A 26,913-nucleotide genomic window follows, 5' to 3' on the forward strand; every position below is an offset into this window, starting at 1 on the left:
CTTTTGTGATTTCTGAAGCGTGAATGCAATCACCAGATGTAAAAAGCTGAACGTTGTGTTTTACATACGCCACACCACGGTCACATGACTTCACGTCACCACTAAGCTGAAGACAAAGTAGTCATGATGACATTTTGTAGTCTCATTTATTCACTTGATAACCGTCTTTTAAAGACATGTAGAAGATTCAAAATGAAAGAGAAGGTTTCTTATTGACAAGCTTGTGTTAACCACAGACTTTATTTCAGGCATCAAACCAAAACCCATTTAAAAACCCACTGAGTCATTTCTGTGTTTTAGGACTCAATCCTGCAGCACGCTACACACTAGCTTTATCAAATGACTAAGACCAAGAACTAGTAAGAAGATGACTGTTCACCACATGACAACCCAGTGAAGTCCCTTCTGAGGAACTCACACGTTGATGGCATGAGGTAAACCTGATATTTGTGAACGTTGACTCTCGTGTCGGACTGAATCTGTTCCCGATACAGATATTAATGACATCCATGGAGTCCTGAGGGCTGAACATGTTTTGCTTTTGGTTGAGAACGTTCACTTCTTCCTCCTTCATTCAGGGGGAAGACAAAAACACTCACAAGTTTGAGTTCAGCAACTTTTTCACTTGAGTGAGTCTGTCTCCTTCAATGGATCCTTCTGTATTAAACCCTCTGAATGTGGTCCACCCTTTCCCCCTCATGGTGCCTGTTTAGACCTCTTCTCAGGGCCGTAGAGGCGTGGACCAACTGTTTGATTGACATCGACCTCACTGTCCTGCACCTGCAGAAGAAAACTCTGATTTGTTCACAGTCTCACCATTAAACTTCTCAAGTGTATTTCTAACACTAAAGCTGTTATTTTTTGTATTTTCAACTTTTCTGAAAATCTGTATTTAAATATCTAAATGAGGCATTTATCTTCATGTTAATCTGAAATATGTATTCATTTGCATTCATTTCCAGAAAATGAATCTAAATCAAGAGCTACTGAAGATGAGATGGTTGTGAGAATATAAACAGCCTTTAAAGATGTGTTTTTTTAACATTACACACATGTTGAAGACACTACAGGTGAGTAGGGTTCAACAATTAACTAATAGATATCACCATGAAACTTCTCCAGTTGAATGTTTTCTGAAATGTTATGTTGAAATATGCAAATGAGGCATTGTCTAACGGTAACTTCTGGTGATAAAGTAGAAGTCTACAGACCCAAACAGACAAAGTAGTGAAATAAACACCTCCATGTGTGTGTGGATGTTTTATTTCCTCTAGTCTGAAAGAAGACTTGTTATGGGACCAAAATAGCCTAAAATCTCAAGCTTGACCAGAGCATGAGGCGTCTCTCCTAAAGAAGCCCAATGTTTCAAGATGTCAAATGGGAAACTACTGGACTACCAGGACCACATGGGAACTATTTCACAACACACGGGTGATGTTTGGACTCAGGAGAGCACAGATGGTCAAAGATGGAGCATTGTGATAAATCTCTTCCTACAAAGATGTTGAGAGATGTTCTTCTTCAGCGACAACAACACATTCAGCTCATCTACAAAGCAAACGGGTCGGCGTCTGCTGGAGCGAAACAAAGCAGGAGAGCTGCAGTAAGTGGCGGTGATTAAAGCTCACCTCACACCGCTGCAGTCTGTTCTGAACACCAGGAGCTATTTATTCAAAATGAGTCCGGATGATCAGAAGCACATCACAGCTGTCAATCAAAGCAGAACCTCTCTGGCCACCGATCTGCAACACTGATGCTGACGGAGGCTGTACGGTGAAGATTATTGACTCGTGTCATACAATGAGAATGAAGTGACTCAAACTCAATAATTATGATAATTAGGGTAATTTCACACACATGTCAAACAGGATCAAATAGTGAAGCGATGACATCTTTGACTGGTTGGGTGGAGGCATATGACTGCGAGGTGGTGATAGTAGTTTAGTTTTTGTTCCTCTGTAAAATGTCATTTGTGAAGCTGCAATGAATAAAGTTTGAATCCCATTTGTTCCTCTTACTAACAAGTGTTGTTCTTCAGGAGCTGTGATTTGTACGATTGTCACCCTGTGTGAACTAAAGTGAACTTCACACACATTGAAGCATGAAATCACTCTCCATGAAAGAAAAGCAAACTCACACAAGTAGAAGTTCTTACTTTAGTTGATTGTTGGACGTTAACATGTTTCACAGCAATATGTGAAAAGTTAAATATGACAAGTCACCCTGTCGTAATATTAGGTGATGTAAATCACTTCACACCCAAACTTCACCAAATGAATTCACTGTTTTTCTATATTGTTTCATGTCAGTGTAATAAATCCTCTTTATTGACTAAGTGCACAAACAGAATGTTGTTGTAAGAAGCGACACTTGATTTCAAACTCTGCTCATTTCTCTGAGACAAAGATGTTTTAGTGAGGACATTTTAAAGGACAGAGACTGACTGACAAATGTTCTTCTGCTCTAAACATGAACTCTGTACTTTGTGCTGTTTCAGGAGGAAAAGTGACTCACTTATACTCTCATATTAGTTTCACATTTTCTCCATCAGCTTTGTATGAAACCCTGTAAATAAGACAAGAAGAAAAGACTTTGTTCATTCTTGAATCAAGAAATACTTTATTCATCATGTGAACCTTCAGTTTGTTCACATCCCATCAGTGAAGTCTGTTCAATGACTCTTGTTCAATGATTTCATGAACACATTCACTTCATCCTCATAATACATTTGTTTGACCAGAATCTCACTTATGTGAAAGAGAATAATGAATGATTTACTGATTGATTATGATCATAATAGTTAGTTATATAATACATCATAGTACCTCTTTTGTATAACGATTAAGAAAACAACAAGAACAACATTTCATCTGTTATAGAAAATAAACATAATTTCAGTTGAAGAAATCTTTACAAAGAGTGCTGAGAACTAAATATCTTTGATAAAAGAAGCTCTGGTGATTTCTCTCTTTAAGAGCCATGCAGTGGAAGAGAAACAACAAGTAACAAATACATCAATACTCATATTTATCAAACATTTAAACCTCAGAGCAGTTTACATTTTCATGAAGAGAAATATCAGTTCAGGTCAACAAAGATCATCATGAGCAGTGATAGCCTCCATGGCTAAACAGACACAGAAAGGAGCTCCACCTAAAGAAACTCAAACATTTACAGAACAATAATGAGAAGACGTCAAAGCACCGCCCACAATGTTTGATTGACAGCTGAAGAACAATCAGCAATTAAGCGACAATGATGGAGACAAAATGAGTTTCAGGATTAAAACACAAAAATGAATTTGCTGTTCCTTAAATCACTTCTGACTATTTGAGTTTACAGAACTCAGCAGTGTCTTCACAATAATAAAACCAAAGTCCAGCATAGAGAGGCTGAGTGAATGTGGTCTGGACTCTGTGGAGGAGAGTCATGGTTTCAGAGACGCTGTAGAAAGACAGAATACCTGCTCTGTGATCCAGGTACACTCCTACTCTGGAGGACTGAGGACCAGAGACGGGAGTTTGGATCTTGTTGTACCAAAATGTAAAACTGTTTTTGTTACAATTTAACGCCCAAGATTTGTCATTCAATCCAAACACACATTCATTCTTGCTCCCTGTTCTGCTGATATTCTTGTATGCGACTGCTACATAAACTCTTCCTCTCCACTCCACCTCCCAGTAACAACGTCCAGTCAGACTCTCTCTACTCAGGACCTGACAACATGTAGTGAATCTGTCTGGGTGACTAGAATAAGACTGTTGTTTACTCACTAATGTTGCTTTTCTGTTCCCATCAGATAATAACAGATATGTGAATGCTGTGTTTGGATCCAGTGTGATTTCACTTGAATATCTTAAGAACTCAGCTCTGGTCTTGGGCTCTGCTTGTGAAGGTGACAGTAAAACGTCCACTTCAGTCACTGCCAGTGAGACGTTTGTCCACTTGTCTCTCAGAAGGTCCTGTAGTTTATCTCTGACTTCTGACACAGCCGTTGTCACGTCCTCAAAGTAGCTCAGAGGACGGATATCGATGGCGGACGAGTCTGTAGATTCTCTGAGTGGTGACAGTGAGGGGTAGTTGTGTAGAAACTGGTTGTGATCCTCTGTGTGCGAGAGCAGCTTCAGCTCAGCGTCTTTCCTCTTCAGCTCAGAGATCTCCTGCTCCAGCTTCTCCTGAAGCTCTTTGACTCGACTCACTTCACTTTTCTGCTGGGATCTGACCTGCTGCTTCACATCGGAGCTTCTTTTCTCCATGAGACGGATCAGCTCGGTGAAGATCTTCTCGCTGTCCTTCACCGCTTCGTCGGCGGAGCGATTGACGGCCTCCACCTCCTGTTGAAGCAGCTTCACGTCTTTCTCTCTGTCCTGGATTCTCTGCTGGATGTTTAGTCGACTCACCTCCAGTTCTCTCTGCCTCTCAGTCCTTTCTGCTGCAGCTGAGACTGTGTCGTGGCCTTTGTGTTCATCCACAGAGCAGAGGTAACAGATACACTGCTGATCAGTACGGCAGAACATCTTCATCACCTCATCGTGATGAGAGCAGATGTTCTCCTGGAGCTTCTTGGAGGGGTCCACCAGCTTGTGTTTCTCAAAGGCAGGGGATTCATAATGAGCCTGGAGGTGTTTCTCACAGTAAGAGACCAGACAGACAAGACAGGACTTGATGGCTTTCCGTTTCCTCCCAGTGCAGACATCACAGGACACATCTTCAGGTCCAGCATAGCAGTGATCAGCAGGAGCAGCTTGGAGTCCAGTCTTCTTCAGCTCCTCCACTAAAACTGCTAACATGGTGTTTTTCAGCAGGAGAGGCCTCGGTGTGAAGGTCTGCCTACACTGAGGGCAGCTGTGGAGTTTCTTCACATCCTCTTCATCCCAGAAGCTTTTAATACAGTTCATGCAGTAGCTGTGTCCACAGGGAGTAGTCACCGGATCCTTCAGTAGATCCATACAAATAAAACAAGAGAAGGTTTCCCGATCCAGCTGAACTCCTTTCTGCGCCATTTCACCTCTCAGTAACAACGACTGTCAAATAGTTTAACTTTCTCTGAACAGAAACAATCTGTGTGTTCTCTTGCTACAGTGAATGATTAATCACCTCCCTCATTTCACAACATCTTCTTTATACCTTTACTTTAGAGCTTCAGACCTGTGAAGGGGAGGGAACAAGCAAATACCTTGATAAGGTGGAGCTCACTGTGTTTGAGAGCAGGAGACACAGGGAGGAGTTTTCAGGCTCTACTTCATTCCACAAGTGTATCTTCATGTGAGAGGCCGGGTGTGTCATCTGTCAACACAACGTACAGTAAGAACAGTTATGACACTCAGCCTTCTTATATACAGTCCATGTGATCAGCTTATAACTATTACACTTTCAATGTTATTCACACTTTTCATCAAAGTCAATGGAGATAAAACTCTGCTTCATTGTTCAGTGTTGTCATCTTGTTTTCCCACTTCCTGGTGAAGAACTGGGGAGAAGAAAACAAACACATGAACAACTAGCTGTTATAGAAGGACAGACATGTGATGCTTCCTCCAGCCCTTCTGCTTCATCTGCTTTGGTTGGTGCATGTGCAGCCTCTCTACAGCCTCCATGTCTGTGTTTACCTCAACAAGTCTCTCTTCACATGAAGACAACACTGGCTCTACGTCAGCCTCTGAGGCCCAAGTCTGCTGAAATCAGCTCCTGCATATTTGGATGGAGTGAAATAAAGCTTAAAACTCGTTTTTGACATTTGTTATTTCTTATAATTCATACGTAGCTCTATATGAATTGATCAGAAGAAGCAGTGGGGGGATGTATGCTAACAGGAGTAGAGGTCATGGTTCATATTATTCTATTCACTAAGTGAACACAGAGACTTACAGCGAACCATCCAGGGCCCTGTTTCAGAAAGCAGGTTTAGTGAAAACTGTGAGTCATTTAATCTGCTCGTTGGCAGGTTTTCTAGAACAAACCCTGACTTTCTCTCCGTCTCCTCTCTCTTACAGAGTCACACACACTGATACAGAATGAATGAATGAATGAGGAAATGCAGGAGGAAGAAGGAGGGGTTATCAAGCTGTGCTTCATTCCAGGAAGAGGAGCAGCGCTGTGAATGTGAACTTTGTTTCCTCATTCACAAACAGAGCCTTGGTTAAAACCTGCTCCACGGTTGAGAACATTTCATTTCTGTAGTTGTTAGATATTTCTTGTCTCCTCAGAGGAAGAGTTATAGACAAACATGAAGCCATCAAAAGACTCATTCTGTTCAGTTTTCTTTTACTGCTTAAAAACAGCTGGCTGACAAAAGAGTTATCAAATTAAACTAATATGAAACCTTTAAATTTGCTGTATAATACCTTTCTCTCATATTTAATGATCAACTTTTAAACATTTGTCTCAAAAGAGTTTCAAGATTCACATTTATTCATTTCATGACTTCATGACTGGACCTGATGTAATCTTCACATTTTCCATTTGTTGTTGGTGTTAAAATATTCCAGCTGTTGTAAAAGCTGAGTCACTCACTGGTTGAGTGACGACTGAGAAAACTCCTCAGGAACAACATGAATCTCCACCAAACATAAACTGGTGGACAGGAATGAGGAGGACTTTCCTAAAGAACAATGCATGGACTCATATCAAATACTGTCTCTCAGTGATCACTTATGACCCACTAGAAGTGGTTCACTCTGCAGAGAGAGAGCATCAACCTCTACATCAGGGTTGAGGATCCAGAAACAAGAGAAGAAGAAGAGCAGCGTCACTTCAGGACCGACTGCAGAAAGCCTGAAGCTCAACGGCAGAAAGAAGTCAGTCGAGGTTTTCTTTGTCTTCTGTGTGTTCTTCACATCATGAACGCTGTTAATACTACTGTCAGCTGTTGTAAATGTACATAGATTTAAATTTAATGAAGTAATCGCAATATGTATTGGAAATTTACTTCAGTACCTAAATAGTTAAACAATATGGAAAAACAATGGAAATGTAAAACAAACAAAAAAAAAGTGTTTTTTTGGTCATACATAGAAAAACTAGGAGAAACCATTAAAAATATTTGCAATATGAAATACATAATGTGTATTTAGTGGAAGTTCACAGTTGTAGTGACCCCGTTGCTGATGAAAAAAGTCACCACGGTTGATGATTGTTTGTTCTGCCATAAATAACGAAGTCCAGTTTTCAATATAGCATTTTATTTCTCACATAAACAGAGGCCAACCACTTTATCTGTCCTCATCCTTTTCCTCCACATCAGGGGTCATCAACTATATTTGTCAGAGGGCCAGAATTTTACCAGACCCTTAAATAAAAATTAAATAAAAATCAAATTTTAGTATAACATTATGATTGATGTTTATTGTTTATACTTTTTCCATTTCATTACAAAACTGAAGGCCTTTATGTGTCAGGCTCCTATCACCTATACCACAGACAACCACCAGGGGTGATAGATATTTTGCCTCAACTCAATTAAGTCAACTTTACTTATAGAGCACTTGAAAAACAAACACCGAGGAAGTGACAGGAAAGGGTCTCTTAACAGAGGTAAAATGGCGCTCTCAAAGGCTATGAAACGCAAAGTTGATATTGAAAACAGGTCCTTCAATGATGACTGGACTGAGAAGTACGCATTTATCATGCCAACCTTCCGAAATGCCTCACCAGAATGCCTAATTTGCAACGAAACTGTTGCTGTTGCAAAAGAATACAATCTGCGCCGTCACCACGACACTAAACATTCAAATTTCAAGATTTCATATCCTGAGCAGTCAGAGGCGCGTCAGAGAAAAATCGCCACATTGAAATCTGCCTACTCCCGTGCACGTGGCATTATTACTGGAACTTGAACTGATCAAGAGAGAGTAACGTGTGCATCCCTGCAGGCTGCTTGGGTGCTTTGCAGACATAACCGGCCTTTCACGGAAAGTGAGGTTTTAAAGGAGTGCATGATCACCGTTCTGGAGGAACTTGCCCCCGACAAATCAATGGACAGAGTTATTGCATCTGTCAAACAAGTACCTCTATCTGCCTCAACTAATGCACGTCGTGTACACGTTTTGGCGGAGCAAGTCCAGCGAGCTGTCATTGACGGGGTCAAGGAAGCCAAATATATTTCGCTGGCTATTGATGAGTCCACTGACAACACGGATATCTCACAGTTGTGCGTTTTTGTCAGATACTTTGATGGCAAAGATTTCCGAGAAGAGCTGCTGGTGCTAGTTCCAAGCATGTTGTTGAGACTTTGAAATAAAAACCAAATGTTAAGTAAGGGCATGAGGAAAAGTTATGTTTTAAAAAAACCTGTGTGAAACAATAAATACTAAACAGTGGAACGAGTCTGTCCTCATTTCGGAGTGTAGCCTAAATAGAGTCATAAATGGTGGTGATTACTGATAAGAGACTCAGTTGTTGCTGTTGTTAGTTGCTTTAATAGTGTGGAATAGGCCTACATATTTTCTATTTGATTCTCACAATTTTGGAATCCAAAATTCGATCGAACGGCTTGGCGGGCCGCATTCGGCCCGCGGGCCGCCAGTTGATGATCACTGCTCTACATAGACCAATACATCCTAACATTCACATTCATTCAATGTCACACGGTCAAAAACAGTTTGCTCCTGCTTACTAGCAACACCTGTCTCAAGTGACCCCACTGATTATATTCACCTGTGGCCTAATTGACAGCGGCACTACGCCCCCAAGTGGTGGGAGGTTGTATGAAACAAAACAATAACTAAATGGCTCTTACACACCGGCCCCTAAATGCTTCTGGCAGCAGACAAAACTATTTTAAGGATCCATTACATTAGAAACAAATGTACAGTTTGAAGCAGTCTATTTCATAAGAAGTCCCTACAATTGATAAAGTGTGTTTCCATGTCTTGGAAACATGGTTGTGGGTTTTCACCATTGTTCTTTACACGTGTTACCACCTGGATCAAGGCTGCGACACAAAGGGAGGCCACACACAGATATGTAACCCAAAGCAGTTTATTTAAGCTCCACAACTTCAGCACCGTTGAAACAAGGATGAGGCCGGAGCAGCAGGCCCTGCTGAGAGAGAGCCAGACGCTCCCAGCAGTGCTGTCTCTTAGGCCTTCTTGGAGGCTCCAATCAGATGGGCTGGTCTGAGCAGGTGACCGTCCAAGCTCCTCCCACCAGGTAACCATCACAGTGCAGGATCACAGCCAGCAGAGTGGGAGGGTCGTCACGCCCCCTCCCTTAAGGTTGAGATCCTCACTGCAGGCGATCTCAACCGTGACCATCCAGAATCCTCCTCTCTGCAACTTTGGTACCTGAGAAGCAATTTAATAGAGGAGAAAACCAGAGCAGACAGAGAGAGACGCTGCAGGGAGTAAAACAACTCAAGTTAAGTGAAACAGTTACAGCTCGGGACACGACATCAGCCACTGGATTTTCAGTGCCTTTTACACGACGTATATCTAAATGATATGGCTGAAGGGAAAGACACCAACGCATAAGCCTTTGATTTGGGTTTTGGAGTGAGTGGAGAAAGGTTCGGGGGTTCTGATCAGTATGTACCACTAAAGGTCTTACTCCACCACCCACGTAAACCTCAACATGCTTCAATGCACAGATCAGTGGCTCTTTTTCAGTGATGGAGTCATTGAACTGGTGTGAGTTGAACTCACCGGGCAGTCACCACCACTTGCGTTACCCTGCATTAACGTAGCTAGTTAACGTTGACCGTAAGCAGGTAACTGCAGGAACGGCCATTCGTTTAAAGAAATCTAACTTTGGTTGATAGTGCTGAGCCTGGTGAACACCTGACCCAGTCTCAAATGAGAGATGGTGTGGGAATACGGGATCACATGTGTCTCATTATTCATGACAGATTCACAGCTGTGTATCTTGATTTATATAGAAATGACTCTCCACAAACATATGTATTGTATATAAATGTATAAAAACCTCCACATGTTAAAAACAAATAAGGTTCACAAATGTGTTTCTGATGCACATGAGAAATCTGTTTTCTTTTAAATATATGTAGTAGAAATCCACAAACATGTATTTGTGAACCTTCTCTTTTATATGTGGAGTTTCTTTTCCATGTATATACAATACATGTTTTTGTGTGCATTGTACCGATGTGCATTCATTAATGAGAGGCATCTGATTTCATATGGGAACGGAGCAGTGATAGAAACCACAGTAGGGACAGGGGTATTATCACAAACAACAACAACCAAAGATCAGTACTTTCTATCTTCATCTGAGTTTCCACTGGTTGTTCTCAAGTTCCGGCATGAAGAGATACATTTTGCTGCAATCGTTTGACATTTGAGGATTCAGCCAGTAGAGTGTCTGCGTGTCTGTTTTCAGATTCAAGTTCAGGATAAGTTTTGGTCATATTTCAGAAATATTTCCCCCTTAAAGTTTGGTGCTTTGGACATGAGGTGAGAAAGTAGAGCTCTGTCTCTACCTGTCCTCTGTCACACTGGGAGCAGAGTCTCTCCTCTGCTCTGAAGACAGCTCTGTACGGTGACCCTTTACTCTAGCTAGGCTGTGTTCACTGAGTCCACACATGGTCAACATGTTGTCATTATGATCACATCTTTTGCTGGTGTGAATTCTCCTTTGAGGGCCAGATACCATCATCATTTACTGTGTTTCTCATGTGGTTTGGTGTGATTGGGTAGGTGTTGCTGTCCTGAGGCTGTCTGGGACATGTTGGGTTGTCTGCAGACAGTCTCAGGACCAGCTAGCTGAGGGGACTCTGTTCTGGCTTCAGCTCTTGGCAGGTGAGGGCTTTGTGATGGTATGTCTGGGGGTTACTTGGTTTTAGGCGATTGTAAAATTGTGTTTATCTTTTTTGCATTTTTAGCACGAGGGGTTATCAGGGTGTCTCGGTGTGGAAAGATTCTATGATGGTTTTGTCCCATTTGTCAAATTCATTATTTAGTTTTGGTCCCCAAATGTCACTGCCATAGAGAACAATTGTTTCTCGTTGGAAATGTTTATATATATATATATATATATATATATATATATATATATATATATATATATATATATATATATATATATATATATATATATATATATTTTTTTACTTTTAAATCCATTTTGTGTTTTAATTGGAATGTAGATTTTAATATTTCTTATCTGTCTGTTTGTCTGTCAGCTAATGGATGAACTTCAGCGGATCCTCGATCGAGGGAACCCCCACTTCACACCTGAACTGAAGACCCTCTGGGGGACCTTTTTTGGAGAAGACACAGTTTCATGGTGTTTTCAAAAAGGTCACGAGTCCTCCGCTGCTGGACAAAGGTAGTCACACACTCTGACCATGGAGGATCCCTTAAACATATTGATGTTTGTTTCAATAACTGGCTGCAGTAAATCAAATGAGACTGTTTTTGTTTTTAACAGTAAAACACTCGATTGCCATGATGAAGGCTTTGCCAGACATGTTCCCGTCACCTGTGGCTCCACCCAAGAAGTTAGGACACACTTCACATCCTCGAGGTAAGAGATTTGTGCATGTATGAGAATGTTCACATTCACCATAAGATACAAAGAGTGAATTGTTTTTAATGATGAGATTTGTTTGTGCCAGTCTGCAGAAGACCCCCAACACCTTTCTTCAGGCGAGACCACTCTTCAGCCCTGTCGTGATTGTCTGTGAAACCAACTGCATACTGGCCATTGGAAGCAGGCCTGCTCTGACCTTTCCAGAAGAGGACATCTATGCCAGCGTGACGCATGTCATGGCGTGTTATTACTCCTTTCACCTCACACGTCCTGAGTGCACGGCGACACTCGTCTCTGTGCCGCAGACAGAAGTTGTCTCGGACACCATCCACGACCGGGACGTGACTTCTTCACATGAAGAGGCTATGGCCGAGTGGAAAAGGTTCATCACTGAATAGGGTTGCATACCGTTATCTTCATTTCCGGTGCTGATAACAGAACGGTGTTTATCGGCTGATCCGAGAACCGTTTGAGTCCAGTGTTATGAGACTTTTGCTTCCCTTCCTCTGCATTTTAGAGGTGAACGTTGTACTTTTTATTCCTTTACATTTATCTGATGACTGGACTCAGTTTGCAGTTGTTCCAGGTCTCACATTTGAATAATACCACACTAGTTTAAAGATATAGTTGGGTTCTTTGAGGCTAGATATTTGTACTTGTTTTAAAAAGATCTTGCCAAGTAAAATGTTCCTGTTCTGTTGGCAGATCATTTTGCTTATTTTAACCTTTTAAAAACGAGGCCTATTTGCAGGCCTCAGCTCGAATAAAGATAAGAAATACCTAATTAATTGTATAAAAAAAAAAAAAAAAAAAATTTTTTTTTATAGATTTTTGAGATGAGAAAAATCATGGAACTATCAGAATACATGTTACTGGTTCACATAAGATAAGGATGGAACACAGCAGAACTTGGAAAACTCAAAAGCTCGATCTTGAAAAACAGCACTTTTAGGGTATTGTTTTTTGGAAAGTATGGGTATCCAAGACTTTTAATATGCTGGGCTCTTAGAACAACTGATATAGGCTCTATATACACAGCTATACATAGATACAGTGAAACATTTATGAAATATAGAGCATTTCAAATTAGAAAACTGATCAAATACTCCAATATTTGAATAAAAAAGTATTTTTAAAATTCAAAAACACTCTATATCACTTCTATGTATCACTCATGATGTTCATTGAATCAATAGACCGAAGATTGGACCTTTTTTGAGTGTTTTAAGCTCTTTCTATGCCCTTTTTAGTTATTTAGTTTAAGGTCAAATCCTGCTTCAGACTCTCTGTTCAGGGCTGTATCTCAGCGCCCCCTTCTCCGATTTTCACCATTGAGACATCCTTCGAACCGTAGGAGCCAATATAATTGCCTGGAATTGAAAGCTAGATGATTGACAGCACTATTAGCCAATAAAGCTCAAAAAGGTCCAGCTCTGAAATCTGATTTGCTGAGCTTCCAACCCTCCCAAGAATCCGAGGAGTGTCGGAGAGACACGAATCGAACGGATTCACACGGAGCACCAGCAGCTGGACATACATGCAGTGGAAGTACGGAGATATTCCATTTTTTCGCTGAGTTTCGACCAAAAGTAAGTACAATATTCGATGAAAGCTGTGTGACTTTTTGTGTTCGAAGCTGAATATCTCTGCGATGGTTTACCGGGGAGAGAAATGGAAACTATGTCCGTAATCTCCGTCAGGCGCTCGTGCTTTTTCATGCTGCATGTTCGTAGGTAGCACGTTGCTAACGGAGTGTAGCAGCCTTTTTCTCCGGTCTGTCCCAGTCATATCGAGTATGATTTATGATATTTTGTTATTTGTTTGCTTGGCTGATGGGAGATGTGTTTGTCTCATGTAGAAGTGACCTAGTTCATGTTGTTCCCAGGACGCTGAGGTTTCTGCAGAACTATAACATCACTATATTCGTTCTTCGTGGGTTCTCTGCCAGTTACTTTTAACACAAAACTCTAAGTTTTGATGTACTCTGCGTCCAAATGGGGGACCTACGGGTGTATCTGGTTTTAATAGTTAATTATAAATAGTTCAGTAAATAGTTAATTTGGTTGTTTCTCTTTTTTAAAGTGTTAATATTATTGCCATGTTCTTTATGTGTCTGTTTCTAGCAGGGAGCAGAATTACTTCAATGAGCTCCGCCATTTTAACAGTAGAAGTCACTCATTAGTGACGACAATGAAATGTCTTTATTTTACAGTTACTAAGGCTTCTCAAGTGAATACAGATGTTATATCTAACATGTTTCTGTTTAAAGTCAGTTTACATGTAAATCTATGAAAACACATGAGGTCAGGTGAGAAGCGCTCTCTGTTCTGATGACACTTCGCTCATCACTACTGACGGCTTTCTTCTGCTCTACTTACGTTACTACTGATGCTCAGTATACTGCCTAGAGCGCCCTCTGCTGACAATGTTGGGCTTAGCAGAAACACAATAACCACACATCCCAGTAAAAGACCTGATGACAGCATGATACAGGTAAGTGACAAAGAAATAGAAAATGTTTCTGAGACCTCAGCTTTTACTTAATTACAAAAAATAGGTGTGTGTGTGTGTGTGTGTGTGTGTGTGTGTGTGTGTGGGGGGGGGGGGGGTGTAATACATCCCTGTCTTCTCAAACACCCAGTGCCACAATAACTGAGGATGAATTAGAGAAACTCTTGAGCTCAGCAGGCTGTTTGGTGGCTGGACAGATTTCACTTCTGGACAAAATGAGTCACAAGAAGTTTGAGTCGAGTCTGGATTCAAACTTCACAACATGGTCTGTCTGTGAGGTGACAGATAAACACTGAACCAACATGACAGCCTCATTCTGAACTTTCATCAGTATCTGTTGTCTCATGTGTGTGAGGAGGACTCAATACAACTTCTTCACACCCAAACTTCACCAAATGAATTCACTGTTTTTCTATATTGTTTCATGTCAGTGTAATAAATCCTCTTTATTGACTAAGTGCACAAACAGAATGTTGTCGTAAGAAGCGACACGTGATTTCAAACTCTGCTCATTTCTCTGAGACAAAGATGTTTTAGTGAGGACAGTTTAAAGGACAGAGACTGACTGACAAATGTTCTTCTGCTCTAAACATGAACTCTGTACTTTGTGCTGCTTCAGGAGGAAAAGTGACTCACTTATACTCTCATATTAGTTTCACATTTTCTCCATCAGCTTTGTATGAAACCCTGTAAATAAGACAAGAAGAAAAGACTTTGTTCATTCTTGAATCAAGAAATACTTTATTCATCATGTGAACCTTCAGTTTGTTCACATCCCATCAGTGAAGTCTGTTCAATGACTCTTGTTCAATGATTTCATGAACACATTCACTTCATCCTCATAATACATTTGTTTGACCAGAATCTCACTTATGTGAAAGAGAATAATGAATGATTTACTTATTGATTATGATCATAATAGTTAGTTATATAATACATCATAGTACCTCTTTTGTATAACGATTAAGAAAACAACAAGAACAACATTTCATCTGTTATAGAAAATAAACATAATTTCACTTCAAGAAATCTTTACAAAGAGTGCTGAGAACTAAATATCTTTGATAAAAGAAGCTCTGGTGATTTCTCTCTTTAAGAGCCATGCAGTGGAAGAGAAACAACAAGTAACAAATACATCAACACTAATATTTATCAAACATTTAAACTTCAGAGCAGTTTACATTTTCATGAAGAGAAATATCAGTTCAGGTCAACAAAGATCATCATGAGCAGTGATAGCCTCCATGGCTAAACAGACACAGAAAGGAGCTCCACCTAAAGAAACTCAAACATTTACAGAACAATAATGAGAAGACGTCAAAGCACCGCCCACAATGTTTGATTGACAGCTGAAGAACAATCAGCAATTAAGCGACAATGATGGAGACAAAATTAGTTTCAGGATTAAAACACAAAAATGAATTTGCTGTTCCTGAAATCACTTCTGACTATTTTAGTTTACAGAACTCAGCACTGTTTCCATCAGAAAGAAAAAAAAGTCCACCATAATAAAACATGAGTCCAGCATAGAGAGGCTGAGTGAATGTGGTCTGGACTCTGTGGAGGAGAGTCATGGTTTCAGAGACGCTGTAGAAAGACAGAATACCTGCTCTGTGATCCAGGTACACTCCTACTCTGGAGGACTGAGGACCAGAGACGGGAGTTTGGATCTTGTTGTACAAAAATATAAAACTGTTTTTTTTACAATCTAACGCCCAAGATTTGTCATTCCATCCAAATCTACATTCTTTAGAGCTCCCTGTTCTGATGATATTCTTGTATGCGACTGCTACATAAACTCCTCCTCCTCTCCACTCCACCTCCCAGTAACAACGTCCAGTCAGACTCTCTCTACTCAGGACCTGATACCATGAAGTGAATCTGTCTGGGTGAATAGAATAAGACTGATGTTCTCTCACTAATGTTGCTTTTCTGTTCCCCTGAGATAATAACAGATTTGTCTGTGCTGTGTTTGGATCCAGTGTGATTTCACTTGAATATCTTAAGAACTCAGCTCTGGTCTTGGGCTCTGCTTGTGAAGGTGACAGTAAAACGTCCACTTCAGTCACTGCCAGTGAGACGTTTGTCCACTTGTCTCTCAGAAGGTCCTGTAGTTTATCTCTGACTTCTGACACAGCCGCCGTCACGTCCTCAAAGTATCTCAGAGGACGGATATCGATGGCGGACGAGTCTGTAGATTCTCTGAGTGGTGACAGTGAGGGGTAGTTGTGTAGAAACTGGTTGTGATCCTCTGTGTGCGAGAGCAGCTTCAGCTCAGCGTCTTTCCTCTTCAGCTCAGAGATCTCCTGCTCCAGCTTCTCCTGAAGCTCTTTGACTCGACTCACTTCACTTTTCTGCTGGGATCTGACCTGCTGCTTCACATCGGAGCTTCTTTTCTCCATGAGACGGATCAGCTCGGTGAAGATCTTCTCGCTGTCCTTCACCGCTTCGTCGGCGGAGCGATTGACGGCCTCCACCTCCTGTTGAAGCAGCTTCACGTCTTTCTCTCTGTCCTGGATTCTCTGCTGGATGTTTAGTCGACTCACCTCCAGCTCTCTCTGCCTCTCAGTCCTTTCTGCTGCAGCTGTGACTGTGTCGTGGCCTTTGTGTTCATCCACAGAGCAGAGGTAACAGATACACTGCTGATCAGTACGGCAGAAAATCTTCATCACCTCATCGTGACGAGAGCAGATGTTCTCCTGGAGCTTCTTGGAGGGGTCCACCAGCTTGTGTTTCTCAAAGGCAGGGGATTCATAATGAGCCTGGAGGTGTTTCTCACAATAAGAGACCAGACATTGCAGACAGTACTTGATGGCTTTCTGTTTCCTCCCAGTGCAGACATCACAGGACACATCTTCAGGTCCAGCATAGCAGTGATCAGCAGGAGCAGCTTGGAGTCCAGTCTTCTTCAGCTCCTCCACTAAAACTGCTAACATGGTGTTTTTCAGCAGGAGAGGCCTCGGTGTGAAGGTCTGCCTACACTGAGGGCAGCTGTGGAGTTTCTTCACATCCTCTTCATCCCAGAAGCTTTTAATACAGTTCATGCAGTAGCTGTGTCCACAGGGAGTAGTCACCGGATCCTTCAGTAGATCCATACAAATAAAACAAGAGAAGGTTTCCCGATCCAGCTGAACTCCTTTCTGCGCCATTTCACCTCTCAGTAACAAAGACTGTGTGAGTTTCACTTCACTAGAAGCGACTCTGCTTTGACTTCTGATCTGAACAACATGTGTTTTTTCAGTGAATGGAGCCTGTCAGCTCTATCGCTTCACCACCATGTTGGTTACACCCATCTTTAAAACTGTAGATCTGAAGGGGAGGGAACCAGGAAATCTGTGGACAGAGTGGAGCCAGCTGTGTTTGAGAGCAGGAGGAAGAAGGAGGGGTTATCAAGCTGTGCTTCATTCCGTTGTTTAGTTTGGGTAGTTAGAAAGGGTTTGAAAAATTATAATGTGCAAAGTAACTTGTAACTAGAGCTGTTAGACAAATGTAGTGGCGTAAAGAGTACAATATTTATCTTTGAGATGTAGTGGAGTGGAAGTACAAAGTTGAATAAAATGGAAATACTCAAGTAAACTACCTTGAATTTGTACTTTAGTACAATACTTAAGCAAAAGTACTAATTATATTCCACCACTGATCATAATATTTACTTTTACCACTCACAGCTCATCAAAACCAAACAATTTACTGCTTTTTATAAAGAGGTGGAATAATATAGAGCAGGATTGAGTTCAGTTTATTGGTCCGGCCCTCCACAACAGTCCCTGTTTCTCATGTGGCCCCTTTGGGGAAAGTCATTTTAGAGGGATAGCATAACAACAACATAAGCTAATACGTTAGCATGCTAGCAGTGATTAGCATTCAAATAGCAGTAGGGAGAATGGGGTTGGTTTTCAGTCATTATTTCTTCTTGCCACCAGAGGGCGCTGTCTCCCAAATTCTGGTATTGAAATGTCCAGAATTGGGGTCAGAGCTCACCGACAGTCTTCTCTGGAGTAAGACAGCTGAACTTGAGGTGAGAGGACTTTTTGTCTTTTTCATGTCAAAGTGTAAATGTTCAGCTCCTCAGTATTTTTCTTCTAGGCTTTTACACAATGGGTTTCTAACAAAACAATTGTTACCCTTAAAAAGTGTGACGGGAAAGCTGTAGTTTAGATTGTTGTTAGCTATAGCTAACTAGTTGTTAGCCTTGATGCTAGCAAGAAATTCCAGTTGGGGTTGGTCGTCAAATCATGCATGGTGAGATTACTATTCCTCTCTCTCTTCTTTTATAAAGAAACATGGGCAGAAACTTTACTCGGAAGACGAAGAAGGGCCCGACTCCACCAGATGTCATGATGAGGGCAGTCACCCATCGCTTTCCATCAGGACCCTGGAGGCCACTAGCCGAGCACATGCCAGTGCTTTTAATGAGCACAACGTGGGCCATTTCTTCACCAACTTGGAGGAGGTGATGGCTAGATACAAGCTTGAGCCCCAGTCGGTGTGGAATATGGATGAAACGGGTATCACCACTGTCCACAAGCCGCACAAGATGGTAGCCAGGAGAGGCTACAGACAAGTCGGGTCTTTGACCTCCACAGAGAGAGGAACCCTGGTAACACTCTCCTGTGCCATCTCTGCCACCGGGAATAGTATCCCCCCCATTCTTCATCTTCCCCCGGGTGAACTTCTACAACCATTTTTTACTTTCTGCCCCCACCGGAAGTGCAGGAGCGGCGAATCCGAGTGGGTGGATGAAGGAGGAACACTTTGTGTCCCATACAAGATGCAGCAGGGAGAAGCCATGCCTCCTGCTCCTCGATAACCACAGCTCGCAACCTGTCGGTGGATGGGCTGAAGTATGCCAAGGAGAATGGGGTTGTGAGTAAGTAAGTAAGTAAGATTTATTTATAAAGCGGATGAGTAAGGGTGTAGTAATTCAGTCACATATGTAGGAGCCTGACCGCGTAGTGCTCTGTAAGTGAGGGTGAGCATTTTAAAGTGGATCCTAAATGCTACAGGGAGCCAGTGGAGAGATCGGAGTATGCGGGTGATGTGAGACCGTCGATTTGTCTAGTGAGTTATCTGGCGGCAGCATTTTGGATTACCTGCAAACGGTTTAGAGCAGATACACTGAGTGATGAGAAAAGGGAATTACAGTAATCAATGCGTGAAGAGATGAAGGCGTGTATGATCATCTCCAGTTCAGCTGTTGATACTACAGATCTCAGTTTGCTGATATTTCTTAGGTGGAAGAAACATGATCTGGACAGCTGCTTAACATGGGGGTCAAACGACATGGATCGATCAGAAATAACCCTCTAGATTGCGCAGGTTGCAATGGGCAGCAGAGGAGAGTGGACCAATACTCTGCTTGATCGTCGAGACAAACTCATCTGGTGCAATCACTAGAACCTCTGTCTTGCTGCCGTCCAGTCTCCAATAGCATTTACACAGTCCAGGATCCTAGTTAATGCAAAAGCCTCACTGCGTTTGAATGACAGATGGAGTTGGATATCATCTGCATATAAATGATAGGCAACATTATAACTTTTTATAATCGGTCCCAAAGGTAACAAATATAGGGAAAATAACAGAGGCCCCAGAACTGAGCCCTGCGGTACACCACAAGACAATGGAGATGTGACAGACACAAAATCACCCACAGACATTAAAACTTCTGTCAGCAAGGTAAGGTGTAAACCAGACTAATGGTATGCCAGATATGCCTACCCAACCACGTAGCCACTTAATCGAGATGTTATGGTCTACAATGTCGAATGCAGAAGTGAGGTCCAGAAGTACAAACACAGAGCAGTCACCTGCATCAGAGGACATGAGAATATCATTTGAAACCCTCAGTAGGGCGGTTTGAGTTTTTTGCTGAACCCAGATTGGAATTTGTCATACATGTTGTGCCTCTCCAGTGCAGCAGTAAGTTGGTTGGCCACCACTTTCTCTAAGATTTTTGAAAGGAAAGGTAGTTTTGATATGGGCCTGTAGTTCATGGGCAAAGCCGGATCTAAATTGGGTTTCTTTAATAGGCTGGATAGTGGCATGCTTAAAATAGGAGGGGACAATTCCTGTCGACAATGAGGAATTGACAATAGATGTTACGGTAGGGCCAATAATTGGCAGAACTTTCTGAAATAGAGAGGATGGTATAACATCCAGAGGGCAAGATGATGGTTTTGTTAATTAAGTCCATCAGGTCTTGAAGGCTGATAGGCTGGAAAGTGTCCAGAACAGTAGGAGATTGAGAGGAGCTACAGGTAGATGAACAAATCCCAGGCTGAATACCAGACCTAATAGCTATTACCTTATCAATGAAATAGGTAAGGAACGTGCTACAATCATCAACAGAGGAGCATGGTATTGTAGAGACAGACGGTGAAACAATTGTATTAATTGTGTAAAACAAAATCTTGGGATTTCTCTTTGAGGAAGAAATGAAGTTGGTAAAATAAGCAGTTCTAGCTTCCTTTACTCCAGCATTAAAAGAAGCTCTGAGGTCTTTGAGATATGAGCGATGCACTTTGAGCCCAGTGGCTTTCCATAGCCGCTCTGTCCTGCGACACTTCCGTCTCAGGCTGCAGACAGCGTCTGTCATCCACGGAGAAGTGTTGTAAGCAGCCCTGGTCCTTTCCTTAAGAGGTGCCACTTTGTCCAGCAATGTGGTTCAATGCTCATTAAAGGACTGTACTAAAAAATCAACATCATTGTGAGTTGTGTTAATATCACAGCAAAAGTGCTTTGAGAACTGCCACTGTGAAGTCAAGATGGAGTAGAAAATATTGTCAGAGTGCGTGACCCCAAGCCAGTTGGGTGGACGCCATCAGGGAGGAGAAAGGCAGGACGTTTCCAGAAAAGATTCAAATGATCAATAAAAGCCACGTTTCGGGCTGCGCAGGTTGACTTCAGCCACGTATGTAGACTCAGCAAGCGGCTGAACCGACCCACGCCGCGGTTGTGTGGGGGGATGGGTCCACTGATAAAGACCCGTTTACCGTGGACCGAAAGGGAGTAGAGTAGAATAGTGAAATCCTGTTTCAGTGATTCAGAGGACTGGTTGGAAATGTCATTGCATCCCACATCCACGAAGTGTTCTACAGCGAAGCACCAAACTCTTTCTGAACCTCAAACCCAACCTGGTAATGTGGACGTTTTCAGGCTTTTATGCCTCCGTACTGGCGGTTGCCACGGCTGGAGAAATGATGTTTGACGGTTGTTTGTCAGTCCGGTCCTTTTTTGAGAACGTGGCACTTGGAGGGAATTTCTTCAAATTTGGCACAAACTCAAGGAGGAACTGATTAGAACTTGTCCATCAAAGGTCAAGATCACTGTGACCATTGTGGCTAAAACTCAATAATTAATATGATAATTATGGCAATTTCACATATATATCAAATAGGATAAATTAATAGTGATGACATTTTTGACTGTTTGGGCGGAGGCATACGACTGTGAGGTGGTGATATTAGTTTTGTTTTTGTAAGAAAACCAAACAAGTAGAATTTCTTATTTTAGTTGATTGTTGGATGTTAACATGTTTCACAGCAATATGTGAAAAGTTAAATATGACAAGTCACCCTGTCGTAATATTAGGTGATGTAAATCACTTCACACCCAAACTTCACCAAATGAATTCACTGTTTTTCTATATTGTTTCATGTCAGTGTAATAAATCCTCTTTATTGACTAAGTGCACAAACAGAATGTTGTTGTAAGAAGCGACACTTGATTTCAAACTCTGCTCATTTCTCTGAGACAAAGATGTTTTAGTGAGGACAGTTTAAAGGACAGAGACTGACTGACAAATGTTCTTCTGCTCTAAACATGAACTCTGTACTTTGTGCTGTTTCAGGAGGAAAAGTGACTCACTTATACTCTCATATTAGTTTCACATTTTCTCCATCAGCTTTATATGAAACCCTGTAAATAAGACAAGAAGAAAAGACTTTGTTCATTCTTGAATCAAGAAATACTTTATTCATCATGTGAACCTTCAGTTTGTTCACATCCCATCAGTGAAGTCTGTTCAATGACTCTTGTTCAATGATTTCATGAACACATTCACTTCATCCTCATAATACATTTGTTTGACCAGAATCTCACTTATGTGAAAGAGAATAATGAATGATTTACTTATTGATTATGATCATAATAATTAGTTATATAATACATCATAGTACCTCTTTTGTATAACGATTAAGAAAACAACAAGAACAACATTTAATCTGTTGTAGAAAATAAACATAATTTCACTTGAAGAAATCTTTACAAAGAGTGTTGAGAACTAAATATCTTTGATAAAAGAAGCTCTGGTGATTTCTCTCTTTAAGAGCCATGCAGTGGAAGAGAAACAACAAGTAACAAATACATCAATACTAATATTTTTCAAACATTTAAACCTCAGAGCAGTTTACATTTTCATGAAGAGAAATATCAGTTCAGGTCAACAAAGATCATCATGAGCAGTGATAGCCTCCATGGCTAAACAGACACAGAAAGGAGCTCCACCTAAAGAAACTCAAACATTTACAGAACAATAATGAGAAGACGTCAAAGCACCGCCCACAATGTTTGATTGACAGCTGAAGAACAATCAGCAATTAAGCGAAAATGGAGACAAAATGAGTTTCAGGATTAAAACACAAAAATGAATTTGCTGTTCCTTAAATCACTTCTGACTATTTTAGTTTACAGAACTCAGCAGTGGCTCCATAATTTGCATAAATCCAAAGTCCAGCATAGAGAGGCTGAGTGAATGTGGTCTGGACTCTGTGGAGGAGAGTCATGGTTTCAGAGACGCTGTAGAAAGACAGAATACCTGCACTGTGATCCAGGTACACTCCTACTCTGGAGGACTGAGGACCAGAGACGGGAGTTTGGATATTGTTGTAAAAAAATGTAAAACTGTTTTTGTCACAATCTAACACCCAAGATTTGTCATTCCATCCAAATCTACATTCTTTAGAGCTCCCTGTTCTGCTGATATTCTTGTATGCGACCGCTACATAAACTCCTCTTCCTCTCCACTCCACCTCCCAGTAACAACGTCCAGTCAGACTCTCTCTACTCAGAACCTGACGTTCTCCAGTGAATCTGTCTGGGTGACTAGAATAAGACTGTTGTTCTCTCACTAATGTTGCTTTTCTGTTCCCCTCAGATAATAACAGATATGTGAATGCTGTGTTTGGATCCAGTGCGATTTCACTTGAATATCTTAAGAACTCAGCTCTGGTCTTGGGCTCTGCTTGTGAAGGTGACAGTAAAACGTCCACTTCAGTCACTGCCAGTGAGACGTTTGTCCACTTGTCTCTCAGAAGGTCCTGTAGTTTATCTCTGACTTCTGACACAGCCGCCGTCACGTCCTCAAAGTATCTCAGAGGACGGATATCGATGGCGGACGAGTCTGTAGATTCTCTGAGTGGTGACAGTGAGGGGTAGTTGTGTAGAAACTGGTTGTGATCCTCTGTGTGCGAGAGCAGCTTCAGCTCAGCGTCTTTCCTCTTCAGCTCAGAGATCTCCTGCTCCAGCTTCTCCTGAAGCTCTTTGACTCGACTCACTTCACTTTTCTGCTGGGATCTGACCTGCTGCTTCACATCGGAGCTTCTTTTCTCCATGAGACGGATCAGCTCGGTGAAGATCTTCTCGCTGTCCTTCACCGCTTCGTCGGCGGAGCGATTGACGGCCTCCACCTCCTGTTGAAGCAGCTTCACGTCTTTCTCTCTGTCCTGGATTCTCTGCTGGATGTTTAGTCGACTCACCTCCAGCTCTCTCTGCCTCTCAGTCCTTTCTGCTGCAGCTGAGACTGTGTCGTGGCCTTTGTGTTCATCCACAGAGCAGAGGTAACAGATACACTGCTGATCAGTACGGCAGAACATCTTCATCACCTCATCGTGACGAGAGCAGATGTTCTCCTGGAGCTTCTTGGAGGGGTCCACCAGCTTGTGTTTTTTTAATTGAGCCGCGTCATAATGACGCTGGAGGTGTGTCTCACAATAAGAGGCCGGACAGACGAGACAGGACTTGATGGCTTTCAGTTTCCTCCCAGTGCAGACATCACAGGACACATCTTCAGGTCCAGCATAGCAGTGATCAGCAGGAGCAGCTTGGAGTCCAGTTTTCTTCAGCTCCTCCACTAAAACTGCTAACATGGTGTTTTTCAGCAGGACAGGCCTCGGTGTGAAGGTCTGCCTACACTGAGGGCAGCTGTGGAGTTTGTTCACATCCTCTTCATCCCAGAAGCTTTTAATACAGTTCATGCAGTAGCTGTGTCCACAGGGAGTAGTCACCGGATCCGTCAGTAGATCCAGACAGATGGAACAAGCGAAGGTTTCCCGATCCAGCTGAACTCCTTTCTGCGCCATTTCACCTCTCAGTAACAACGACTGTCTGAGTTTCACTTCACTAGAAGCGACTCTGCTTTGACTTCTGATCTGAACAACATGTGTTTGTTCAGTGAATGGAGCCTGTCAGCTCTATCGCTTCACCACCATGTTGGTTACACCCATCTTTAAAACTGTAGATCTGAAGGGGAGGGAACCAGGAAGTCTGTGGACAGAGTGGAGCCGGCTGTGTTTGAGAGCAGGAGGAAGAAGGAGGGGTTATCAAGCTGTGCTTCATTCCAGGAAGAGGAGCAGCGCTGTGAATGTGAACTTTGTTTCCTCATTTACAAACAGAGCCTCGGTTAACACCTCTTTCCCGTTTAAAATAATTTTAGTTTCTTAATTTTATAATATTTCCTCAGGCTTTGGCCATAGCGCCATATTTCTCTCATTTTTCCTCAATTTCTGTTACTTTTTCTTTTACTGCTTAAAAACAGGCTGGCTGACAATAGAGAGTTATCAAACTAAATGGTCAAATGTTCCTTAATTATTACCTTAAATATTTAATGATCGCTTTTGTGGTCTATCTCTATATATAGAGAGAGATATATCTATATATAAAAATGTAATTAAATCATCAAAGCTTTGAAACTTCTCATTTTCATCACAACTTTTAATCTATTAAAGCTTCACTTTTAGCTTTTTGGTTGCATAGATGTATGACACTATGCACTTTTACGATCAATGTTTTTCTCTAGGTTCAGGTTCTTGAACGATATTCAGAGCAGAGGAATTGCCTCCACAAGGCTCTCAACATGGCAAAGACTGAGTCGATGGCTTGCAGCTATGGTAACAGCATGAACAGTGCAAAGAACAGCAACAGCACTGACAGAGCTAACAGTGTTTACCTGAGGGGCAACCAGAGGGTTTGCGCCTTGCTTCCACCATGACATGAGCTGACACTGAGTCGGGACAGTGTTTTTAGCTGTAACCACTGTATGAGTAGACTGAAAATGCAGAAATACTCAGCTGGGGAGCTCTAACCTCCACTGCATCCTTGGTTCACACGCTTAAATACACTGCCTACATACCAAATGCAGTAAATAGGTAGAGCTCTGGCACTTCTGACATCTACAGGCGGCAACCTCCGGTATGAAAAGTGAAGCCAATGGGAAAGTACCTTAAACTTGCATTCCTTCTAATGGCCATCAGGGGGCGACTCCTGTGGTTGCAAAAAGGAGTCCGATTGCATATCGATCTATGAGAAAATGACTACTTCTCACTTGACCTATTACTTGAGTAAACATCAGTTTATGTATCTTTCAATACAGCATGATGGTCCCATAGAGTAAAATAGACCATAAAACAGGGTATCCTCTAAGGCGTGGCTACCTTTTGATTGACAGGCCTGTACACCAGCATTGTCCGGTCTGGGAATTGTCTGTGTTTTCATTTCACAAGTTGAACCCTTTCAAAGTGTGTTTTCAGTTCATGTACTTTGCTCCACCCTCTTGTGTCACTTCTGGTTGCAAAAAAGCAAGATGGCAATGGACAAAATGCCAAACATAAGGCTTCAATAAGGTCGTCCACAAACCAATGGGTGACGTCACAGTGACTAAATCCACTTCTCACATACAGTCTGTCACGTCTCTGAATTCCAGATCGTTGATTTTCAAATGTGTGTTTTACGCAGGGACAATTGTTTTATTATTTTATTCCCCACAACTGGGCTCTTTACCATCTCAGGACTTTGCATGAGGTAAGTTTGAAACATTCTGTAATTAACTGAGAATGACATAGTTGGGGTATGCCAGTAAAATTACATCCAGGTTTTGAAAAGGCAGGATGTCTAAAAGTTAACTGGTGGAGGGGAGAAAGACTCAAGTAGTGAGGACTACATGTCATATACCTTTTCCACGGAAAGATAAATCAATTTAACAATCTGAACTAATACACCTCGTCCAGAGACTTCTGTCAGGAACCTTAAGGTCTCAATTTACCATATATCTAGACCGACGCAAGATAAGACTTGGTGTCAATCTTGACACTCAAAACGATTTAGAGAGAGATGGAGACAAGGAAACACGGTTCAACCCGAACCTCAACGAAAAAGACGACAAGGTTCCTAAGATATCAGAGAAAGCCGAACCAACTACCACAGAGCAAGAGATGGAATAATGCGATTCAATAACTCAACTATGTAACTGTACACAAATCATTTGAACTAAATTTACTGTAAAACGTCAAACAGATTTAATTGATAGACTCCCTGGTCACATGCATTTCTTCTCATTTGTTCGTGGTTCATCGTTACTCAGCCTATATCCTATTCTTTATTCATTTATTTTCCGTTTGGTAGTTTAGTTGTGTAGGTAGTTTTCCCCATATTGGATGGCATCCTAAATTGAATCATGTAAAAATTCTGTTAGTTAAATTAATGTTGTCGTATGGCGTAAGCCGAGTACCATCATTCTTTTATGCCATGAATAATATCAAAATATGTTACGATTACTATTCATTAAAACTGCAACAACGCTGCACAGTACGGCTCACTGCCTTTACTGCTGAAAAGCTTTATTTAGATTTGTTTGTGAAGAAC

The 26,913-nt window shown here is 41.6% G+C and overlaps 3 protein-coding genes across 3 annotated transcripts; all 3 read right to left on the minus strand.

Moving 5' to 3' along the window:
• Nucleotides 1–2,599: 2,599 nt before the first annotated feature.
• On the minus strand, nucleotides 2,600–5,066 carry LOC137890611 (tripartite motif-containing protein 16-like). The gene has a single exon (XM_068734769.1). It carries the CDS (start codon nucleotides 5,001–5,003, stop codon nucleotides 3,327–3,329), a length of 1,677 nt encoding a protein of 558 aa, XP_068590870.1. The 5' UTR covers nucleotides 5,004–5,066; the 3' UTR covers nucleotides 2,600–3,326.
• Nucleotides 5,067–14,719: 9,653 nt separating this feature from the next.
• LOC137890613 (tripartite motif-containing protein 16-like) lies at nucleotides 14,720–17,161 on the minus strand. Its single transcript, XM_068734771.1, has one exon. The coding sequence runs from the start codon at nucleotides 17,145–17,147 to the stop codon at nucleotides 15,447–15,449; it is 1,701 nt and encodes a 566-aa protein (XP_068590872.1). The 5' UTR covers nucleotides 17,148–17,161; the 3' UTR covers nucleotides 14,720–15,446.
• A 4,788-nt stretch (nucleotides 17,162–21,949) lies between these two features.
• On the minus strand, nucleotides 21,950–24,725 carry LOC137890612 (tripartite motif-containing protein 16-like). Its single transcript, XM_068734770.1, has one exon. It carries the CDS (start codon nucleotides 24,354–24,356, stop codon nucleotides 22,674–22,676), a length of 1,683 nt encoding a protein of 560 aa, XP_068590871.1. The 5' UTR covers nucleotides 24,357–24,725; the 3' UTR covers nucleotides 21,950–22,673.
• Between the last annotated feature and the right edge of the window lie 2,188 nt (nucleotides 24,726–26,913).

Source organism: Cebidichthys violaceus, unplaced genomic scaffold, assembly GCF_023349555.1.
Source record: "Cebidichthys violaceus isolate CVI_PGR_0920_01 unplaced genomic scaffold, fCebVio1.0.p SCAF_67, whole genome shotgun sequence".
Lineage (NCBI taxonomy): Eukaryota > Metazoa > Chordata > Actinopteri > Perciformes > Stichaeidae > Cebidichthys > Cebidichthys violaceus.

Coding starts and splice junctions, on each gene's coding strand:
- LOC137890612 (XM_068734770.1), bottom strand. CDS start 24,356: ATGGCGCAGAAAGGAGTTCAGCTGGATCGGGAAACCTTCGCTTGTTCC.
- LOC137890613 (XM_068734771.1), bottom strand. CDS start 17,147: ATGGCGCAGAAAGGAGTTCAGCTGGATCGGGAAACCTTCTCTTGTTTT.
- LOC137890611 (XM_068734769.1), bottom strand. CDS start 5,003: ATGGCGCAGAAAGGAGTTCAGCTGGATCGGGAAACCTTCTCTTGTTTT.